The sequence below is a fragment of the Thunnus albacares genome, chromosome 16 (genome assembly GCF_914725855.1).
Source record: "Thunnus albacares chromosome 16, fThuAlb1.1, whole genome shotgun sequence".
Taxonomy (NCBI): Eukaryota; Metazoa; Chordata; class Actinopteri; order Scombriformes; family Scombridae; genus Thunnus; species Thunnus albacares.
The window spans coordinates 27,277,640-27,287,056 of NC_058121.1; the positions used below are offsets into that span (position 1 = coordinate 27,277,640).

The 9,417-nt window shown below is 37.3% G+C and overlaps 2 protein-coding genes across 5 annotated transcripts in view; both read right to left on the minus strand.

Moving 5' to 3' along the window:
- Positions 1–2,132, minus strand: part of LOC122999546 (triadin-like) — a 40,897-nt gene extending 38,765 nt beyond the window's left edge. For 2 of the 3 annotated variants that reach the window (XM_044376525.1, XM_044376527.1), the window contains exon 1: positions 1,505–2,132. In XM_044376525.1, coding sequence (XP_044232460.1) covers positions 1,505–1,523 — 19 coding nt within the window. In that variant the 5' untranslated portion in view covers positions 1,524–2,132. The remainder of the gene's footprint in view (positions 1–1,504) is intronic. The other variant, XM_044376524.1, reaches the window with a different exon arrangement.
- Positions 2,133–4,353: 2,221 nt separating this feature from the next.
- On the minus strand, positions 4,354–8,722 carry LOC123000008. 2 transcript variants are annotated; one of them, XM_044377432.1, is made up of 6 exons: positions 8,620–8,722; positions 8,351–8,376; positions 7,126–7,317; positions 6,018–6,223; positions 5,372–5,414; positions 4,354–5,017 (listed from the first exon to the last, which is right to left on the minus strand). In XM_044377432.1, exons 1-6 carry the CDS (start codon positions 8,652–8,654, stop codon positions 4,911–4,913), a joined length of 609 nt encoding a protein of 202 aa, XP_044233367.1. In that variant the 5' UTR covers positions 8,655–8,722; the 3' UTR covers positions 4,354–4,910. The 2 variants fall into 2 exon arrangements, with proteins under 2 accessions (XP_044233367.1, XP_044233368.1); XM_044377433.1 differs by having other exon boundaries at positions 8,531–8,628.
- Between the last annotated feature and the right edge of the window lie 695 nt (positions 8,723–9,417).

Below are 9,417 nucleotides of genomic sequence, written 5' to 3' on the forward strand. Positions count from 1 at the left end.
TTTTTTTGTCTATATGTGTAATATGTCTTTTTGTTGTACCTGACTATGCTTGTTTTCTTTGTCTCTCTCTCTCTCAAGTCTCTCTTTCAGATTACCTCATTAAACAAAGGTTATATCTCATTATCTTGTGATCTGAAATATGTTCTCTTTTCTTAACTGACTGAACTTAATCACATACAGATACCAAATGGAAGCTGACTATTCTGAGTTAACTATTTCATAGCAATACTATCTCTAACAGGATAATGGACTTCCACACTTTCTGTCCAAGTCAGACCTCATGGCCTTGAGACAAGCAGGACACATTAATGAGGAAAAGAGCAAAAATACCAGAAGATGAAGTAAATCCTGAACTTCTGTTTGTTATCTTGAAGTAATGAGATAAAAAGACCTAGTAATGAGATATCATTAGGATATCCTGATGTAACAAGATAATTATATTGCCACTGGGGATAATATTCGTTAAAGAAATTAATGTGAACACCACAAGAAACAGTAGTTTGACCAAATAATCTTAAAACAAAGTGAAGGTTCTAGCCTTTATATGGGGCTTTCAACCAGAGGTCATTGTCTTCATCAGTGGATACAATTTGCTCAGTTGTCGTGAAGTTGTAAGTTTTCATCCATCTGCTGATGAAAACTATGAGATGCAGTTGAAAGCTCTGGAAAAAGCTAAACTAAAATAAAAGTGGACCTTTTGATAAGATTAATTTTACATACACAGTTTTTAATATTGAGAAAATTCAGTAGTTATATTGAGATCACAAGAAAACAGTCTTGATTTAGGATACCAAGATTATAATTATCTCGTTAGCTTAATTAAAGGGCCTGCACAGTCATTCTGGTTGATTAGCTGTCTTGTCATTCTTTCTTATTAAGGAAAATTATAATGTTTTTCCACCAATCACATGTCAAAATGTCTTGTGTGAAAAAAGCCTGTTAGAAAGGTGCAAGTTGTCCCGCCTTAACAAGACAAACTAGAGGGTCATGGAGCTGTCAATCAAGTGCAGTCTGTACACGCCCACACAGCTCTGAGAGGACATTTAATGAGTCATAATAAGTGGAAACACCTGTGTGGGTGTTTCCTACTGTAGGTGTGTAATTAAGTTGTGATCATTGTGTGATTTTAAGAAAACAAGTCAAAAAACGTTGTCTGCCTCTGGACTGTCTTGTTGTCTCATTTCATTATCCACAAACAAAAAACACACACAAAAAAGTTTATAAAAAAAAAAGATTGCATGCAACAGGATGCGCAGTGTTGATGCTGACTGATCCTATGCAGCACTGTCTCTGGTCTCAGCGCTGCATTACAAATAGCCGATACATGATAGCGGCATATTTTTAGATACTTCCAATCATGAAATTCCCCCACACACCAAACAGCACATCACAGAGTTTGTGTGCAAAACAAACCACAACATGCCTTGTGAGTACCTCGTCGCTACTATAAAAACACAACATGGTGAAAAACGAATTAGTAATAATTAATATGATGATAGTTTACCTTCTACTGTTTCCGTCATTGTCTCAAATTATAAATCCCAGCAGTTAATCCTTTGTGCAGATTAAGTTGCCATAAAAATGTGTATTTCCAGTAGATCCTCAACTCCTCTGTGTGATTCAATCCCAGTGTTTAATTCCAATCCAGCATGTGAATCACTTGAGCTGCAGATATGTGGAAAACTCGAACCCTTCAGCCACCACTGGTAACACTACACCTCTTTGTTCATTCTCTAAACTTAAATCTGCACTTTTACTTTCTTGTTCCAGAAGTCAAAAACTCTTTTGAGATTGAGAGATGGTCCAGAAAACTGACTTCTGTCCCAGTGGATGAGGTTGGGGAGACAGACAGAGACCAGATTATGGTGGTCAGTGTCTTTGCCCTTTGCCTGGTTGAGGCTGAAGTCTCAGATAGAGCAGCCTGGCCCCCCCCCTTGACTGGCTCTGACAGAATTAGATCGACTGACGGACGATGGAAAGGAAGCGAGGGAAGAGAGATTGGGAGAGAGGTAACTTTATCCCACCAGCCGCTGTTAAGCTTCTAGTCACATGACTATAGAGCGGACAGTGGTTTCACACTGCTTAAAAATCAATTAGGTCTAAATCAAAATCCGTCAATCAATCTTATTCGTTTTTGATTCTTATAAAGTAATAAAAGTCTGAATCCAATTAGATACAGTTACATTCACGTCATGTTTCTGAGCCTCAGGCCCTGAGTTATTCTTAGAGCAGCTCGCTGCTGCTGGTATTCTGCTTCGCCTTTTTAGGCCAGAGGCGTGACCTTAACACCCCATCCCCCCAATCCCCCCTCCCCATGTTAACTAATCCCCCTCCTCCAGACCTCCACTGTTCAGTGCAGAGCTGTCATCAGGTGAAGACAGAGAGGGAAGATCAGAATGGCTGAAGTGTCCAAGTTAAATCAAATTTGTCACTGCTGTTGTCATGGCACTACAAGCATCCAACACAACTCTGGGTTTGTTCGTTTACAGGCGTCAAGCCAGAAGAAGCAAACACAGAGTGAAGGTCTCAGTATGCTCACAGAGGAAGTGTCTTACCATCACGTCTAGAGGCAAAAGGGTTTATATTACACCATTTAAAGTACCACAGACGGCTGCTAGATGCTCCAACTGACTCCCGTTTAAAAAGCCAAAGTCATTATGGTCTCAATCTTTAAATCCAGGCCCTCTAATAAGTGTGCGAGTGGTAATATTGGAAATTATTGCTCCGTCAAAAAGATTTGAAGACTTATAGTAGCTCTGATGTTTGCTGTGTGGACGTTGATTGACAGCTGTGATTGACAGGTGGCTCACCTGCTGCTCTCCCAGGCTCCAGGACTCACACTGAGTCGGACTATTGTTGCAATATTTCACTACACTTAATGTGACTTGATTAAGATACCTGCTCTGTTAGCACAATCTAGCTAAAGTAGTTAACGTTAGTGTGCAGCGCTCAGTGTTCCCAGTAAGCTAGCATTAGCTTCAGTCTGAGGCCGCAGGGCATGTTTTCAGAGCGTGAAAGAATAAACCACAACTCTGGGCTTCAAACTGGCTTAAATGCAAACCAATGGGTGACGTCACACTTCACTATGTCTATCTTTATATACAGTCTATGGTTTATACCTGTTTCAAATGGCCACACTCCAAGACGGGGCAAAGAAGCTTCATAGCCTCCTCCTGGCTTCATCCCACTGCCTCCAATATTTCCCCAAGAATTCCTCGTCTTAAACTTGTCTTTGTAATCTCGAGAGAATGAATCATATAATGTGACGACAGTAAATACTTTTTCATTCTTTCCTCAGAAACATTTAATGTGTTGCACCACACCTGGACAGTGCTGTGTAAAGTGTTAAGTGTGTGTGTCTGTTTCAAAAAGTCACAAAAGCCACATCAGCTCCCAGTTTCACTATCAACAAGGAAGTTTCAGATGCTGTAAGACAAACCCCAAAGCTCTCACTGTGAAGCAGACTGAGGCCTTTATTCTAGTACCAATGTTCAGGCGTCCCACATTATTGCTTTGCTGATTGTGGTCTAGCTGAGACAGGCGTCCTTATCTATCATTAAAGTGACATTATCAAAAACCTTTGCTGATAAATCTGGCACACATCTGACCAGGCTGATATTATTCTCAAGCATATATTCAGTGTGAAACCAATTCCATGACATTGTTTCCAATTACAGGTTGTTCCGCAACAATTTCAGAAACAAAATGTGCTAAAAGTGACTTTGCTTGTTAGAATATGCCAATTTTTTGTTTGTAATATCCAGCTGGTTTAACCCACAGAAAGCACACGTACAAGGGTTTCACTTTCTTGACTTTTTCCTGTGTTTCAGACCTAATATTGTCGACTTTAAATCAGGTTTATTATTTCAGTAAGATACAAAGAAAATATTCTCTGAAAAATAATGATATTTTAATATTTTTACAGCAGTTAAAGAGGCCCCCAATTCTTTAACGACAGCTTCAGGTAGCTTTATCTGATGCCTGATACCTTCTTTATCTGCCTGGTTTATCAGCTCTGTCAGATTGGATGCACAGATTCTCATTTTGGTTCAAATCTACTGACTAACTGACATTGATATCATTCTTCCAACATTTTCTTTGCTGCATATGTTGATGTTGTCTTGCCCAAAGCTTAATCTTCACCCATGTCACTCAAGTTTTCTTTATTTATTTGACTCCATTCACCATCCCTTAAACTCTGACCAGTTACAGTTACATACAATTATCCTGCCAAGCTTTAAATTTAAAACATTTGTACATACACATTAAAATATAGGTAGCTTAGACCATGACCTAATTTTTGATAATGGTCATTCACATTTGTATTAAACAGTTCTCACATGGAAGCACAGATATGATTTATTCATTTTTATTTATTCTTTGTGAATGAAAAAGTGCGCTCTTTACATTTTCATCAGCATAAAGAAGTAACATTCATTATTTTACAGATTTGTTTTAGCTTCATTTAAAACACCTATTTTAAAGTTGGATGGCACACTGCAATACTACACACAGACTACATAAAGATCCACATTCCACTAAAAAGCACATTTACTATGATGAGAGGTAACCCTGCCTATACATTCTCATTAAGCGGGCTCATGTTTTAAGATTGTAATTCTTCTATAATTTCCTTCTTTGTTGTGCTGCAGATACATATAATATAATATATAATAGTCATCAAAAGCTTCAGCCAAAAAGCGAAAATGCATCAGCCTTCACAACCATAGTACAGTGATATACAATGCAGCAATATAGCATCTTTCTGTTATTAATTTCTGTGCAGATGATTGGACATCTATGACATAGCACAGCTATTTTTTCTCTTCAAGAGACATTTATTACTGTCAGTTGTTACTCGATTCTTGCTAATTTTGTCATGCAGGTTATTAATTGACCTCACAGATGTCCTAAATTTTCTTCCGGTCAAGATAAACGATCAGAGTGATCACCAGTGACACCAATACTACACCAGCAGTTACACCACCAATAATCCATTTGGTACTGACGTCCAAAGCTACAATGAAGAAATAAAAGCAATGAGTCATCTCGTATCATTCAAAGCTCCATCAATACTAAAATTATTTTGTTTCCATTAGAAAAATACAAATGTGATTATATTAATAAAGAGAGGACTTTTTTAACAACCTGGGTATACTTTTGTAGGTTGAACATCTTATTTCAGAAAAAGTGAGGTGAACATAATCAAAAAGGTCTATCATAATCCCCCAATGAACAAGTTTTTCATTTGTTCTATATCCCTTTATCTGTAAATATTTATTGTGTTTGGAAGGATGGCCAGGACTACAAAAATAAGACCCAGGATGTAAAAAACAAACAACTATTACAAAATTAGTGCATTTAAACTTACAATTCCAAATAGGGATTCTGTCCAAGAAGTTCCACCGAGAGACCTGAGAATAAAAGACACAAACAAACAAGGAAAAAATATGTAAATAACAACAGCCGAAAACTACAGTTCACCTCCAAAGGTGTATTCTTATAATGTTGTATTCACGTTACAGTGGAAAAACAAGCAATAATTCTATCCATTTGTAAATCTTATAATCTCTCTTTATCCGTACTGATTACCAGTCGAAAGTGCTTTTGCAAAGACCTCCAGTTTACAATATGAACGCAGTTAACAGCAGTCAGTCACTACACAGACTCAAGCAACTTGTAACTGAATCGGAAGGCAGCAAACATTTTCAGTTTCAGTTCAGTTTCAGTCTCAATATGATTAGTATTTGTTTCTGTACAGTTATATTCAAAAAGACTCCTTATTAATTTGTCCTACATCTTTAATCGCAGGGCAAGAAGTAGCCATCAGCCATCGGATGTGCTCACATAAAGGGCAGTGCAACAAATGATAGAATTATAGAATTAGAAAGCATTAGCATGACTATGTAGTAATCAAACTGCATCAATCATGAGGTGGTACACAGTAATTATCCCCAATCCATTTTTAGTAAAATGACAATATCAAGGCACATCAGGTCAGTTAATGTGATCAGTACCTGGGAATTGGGACCTTTCAGAAACTTATGGATGTCAAACCATGCGATGTCATTGAGGCTACAGTCCCTCAGGAGCTTTCCCTCATGGAACAGAAAGTCCACAGTGAGACAGACGTTCGAGTGGCTCACTTGTCTCCTGCTTTCAGCTACAACGTGTCTGTTATTGAAAGTGTGATGCATCACCACCAGAATTGCTGGTTTATCAGCTGTAAACACAGAGATGACACAACCAAAACAGGATTAAACTTTAAGAGCAGAGATGGTTACTCCATCTATATTTTTGATTCAAATATTTCTTTACAATATATTTTTAATGGGAACGAAATTGCCAGCTGTATCCTTTAAATCATTGCAACACAATGTCTTGAGTTAATCAAACCGAGCGCCACACCTTATAGGTGTAATGTAAAAGGCTTTTATGCCACAAGGGCACCGTAGGTCCTGAAATGTTGTCTATATGCTGTGCATGGCCAGAAAAGTTATGTTCACAATGATCTGCAGTTGTTCGGATCCATTCATATAACAATAGGAGACTAATCAAATACTGGTACATTGTAATTAAACATATCTCCTTGCAATTGTATTTCCCACAATTGTTTTAGTGACTATGATCACTTTAACATCATGTCGGGGACAGTTAAAAGCTCATCTAAAAAAGTCACGGTCACAAAGTGATGAGCTTGTTTGTAGTTCACACACTACTGTTGAAAAATTACATATTATAAAATCAACAACAACATCTTTGTCTCCCTCATTCTGGATAATCCACAGTCCTCGCTGTGAACATTTAACAGGGAATATTTCTTCAATAGAAGTTAGTTTGTAGAACATGGGCACTGAGCCCTGCTTTTACAGGCAGCGTTATCTCTTATTGTTGGGCTCAGCCACAGCAGCATTTTAACAGCGTACCATAATTTAAGATTGAAATAAATTCACTTAAAAGGACTGCCAATTTCAGGCCTTGGGGGGGTCAGAGCCTGTACAAAAAACAAACATTATGTGAAGTTTTTCATGGAGCAAAATAATTTACTTTCACACTGATTGGTCAAGTTTCTGTGTATAGCTGTGATCAATAAGTGGGAAATTGGCCAACCAAAGGCATTCTTACCAGGCATGCTGTCCAGGGCCTCGCCGATGTTCGTTCCAACTCGCGAAACAGCAGGACAGATGACCAGAACATAGTCACATACTGCAGAAGAATCCACCGGAATATGGCCAATGCCTTTAAGCTTGTTAACCAAGCTTAAATGAGCCCCGTTAGTTTTTCCTGCTTCATGGACATAGAACTTTTTCCACAACACTAGAGAGACAGAGGAATGTTTGAGCGATTATTCAACTATTACATAAACTGAAAAAGATCAAGATCAAAAAAGATCTTGAGCATGATTCAGCATAAACTGGAAAAGGTATTTTACACATCACCAAATTTTACTACTTTAATAAATTCAACTTGCAACTTAAAACCTATATGTATAAAATGTTCATATGCTTATAACATCTTTAAAATGACTCTGATGGCATACGTTTGTGTTTGTACTTGTGTGAGTAGAGGTGGTTAATACATGAATGAACAATTCTTCTAATCAAAACTAAAGCTGTCAGTGAATCAACGGCTTTTTGCTTCACAGCATCATTCCCATCAGCACTTTCGTCAGCTCAGCAGACAGTACAGACTTTCTGATTAAAAGCCACAAAATCTATTATGAAACTATCATGAAGAGCAGAAAAGTCATTTGCTGAACCTTTTAACTAATGTTGCTTTGACACCTAACTTGAATCCATCTGCTGATCAACTGTCAAGGAAGTGATCTACATAAAACAGTTTTTATAACTACGCAAGCTTATCTGGTAAGCACTTTGAGTTCAAGGATGTATTTCTGGATACAACAGGAAGAAGTAAGAGACCACACAGTAACTAAAACTGCCTGCTGCTGCAGAAAATGACACTGATGAGACCAAAATAGTGAAGTTACAGGATGTAAAACCAAAATAGTGTGCTGAAAGATGCTAAAAATCTCTGTAAAGCTGATGGGAACTGCAGAGTCAGTTGATAACTCTCTGCAGGTTCGTCACTATCAAGCAGCAAACCCCTTTCACATGCAAGTAGTCAGTTGATCAATTAATAATATAAAAACATTCATTAGAGAAGCTTTAATTTGAAATTATAAATGTAGCCTATTATCTACAATTTCAAAATATTGCAGTCAGAGCCAGAAAGCGTAATATACAGTAACAGTCAAAAGTATGGACGCACTTCCCCATTCACTTGAATGAGAAACTGTGTCCTAACAAATGTATGTCAATTTATAAAAACAGTAAACACTTTTCCTCACCAGCTTCCCCCTCATGTGGCATGTCTCTGAAGAAGAAAACAGAGAGGAACATTTAGACGAAGTCATTTAACAAAATGAAATAAAGCCAAGCAAGGCAAGCAGGTTTATGTGTGTCACAAACAGCTGTGTCATAGCTGCTCTGCTGAAGCTTGTGCCCATAAAACACACAGTTAGAAATACCTTAGAAGTCTATAACCTTCATTCCGAAGCATTGTAGAGAGATTCAGTAGTTCACAGCCACACAGGAATTATTTTAGATGCTTACTTACATAGATTGATAATTTGTCGGTGATGTGCTTCGCATATCGTCCCACACCAGTCAGGGTTGGTTTTTTAGCTTTCACTTTTGATTTCTTTGTCAGACTACGTGCTCTTAAGCCACCACAGAGGAAGTGCAGAGAGGAAACATTAACTTTGTCAGAGACAAAGACATAAGATATAAACACAGCAGCAGCAGTTTGTATTTACTGCAGAGAAAATTTGTCCAGTGCTGCAGGTGCAATAAACCTGCATGGGCAGTTACTAAGTTTTGTTTTTTAGATAACAAAAGTATGTAAAAGTCTGTTGCATTTCAAAAGAAAAAACGTTGTGGGACAAAGCCACAGACAACAATAGCACACTTCCTTTATGCAGTTGCAGCTTGTCCTCATTTCAAGGTTCAAGGGTTATAGCTGATAGATACTAACTACAATATGTTGACAAGGCAATAGAGTATTTATATGTATTGGATTTAAATTACCTACCAGTCCAAATGTACCAAATATATTTTTAGGTATTTATTGTGGATAATTATTGTATTTCTGTGACATTTATAGACAGGAAATGGCTTTGCATGTCTTGTATTATGTGTCCCTGTGTTGCATCTTTAATTAGTACCTGACAATGTAGTAAAATAAACTGTATGATATTTGTACTAACATTTATATTACTATAAACTATTTATATTATTGCTCTGTGTGCTTGTACATAATCTCAATAACTTTGTAATTTGAAATCTTTATTATCTTTATTTGAATGATATTTACTGCAAATGTTATTTTTATACCTTTTTATACACTTTTTAATAG

Coding starts and splice junctions, on each gene's coding strand:
- LOC123000008 (XM_044377432.1), bottom strand. CDS start 8,654: ATGCGAAGCACATCACCGACAAATTATCAATCTAT. Junction 7,318..8,350: donor GCCACATGAGGGGGAAGCTG/GTGAGGAAAAGT, acceptor CTGTCTCTCTAG/TGTTGTGGAAAAAGTTCTAT. Junction 5,018..5,371: donor CAGAATCCCTATTTGGAATT/GTAAGTTTAAAT, acceptor TCTTCATTGTAG/CTTTGGACGTCAGTACCAAA.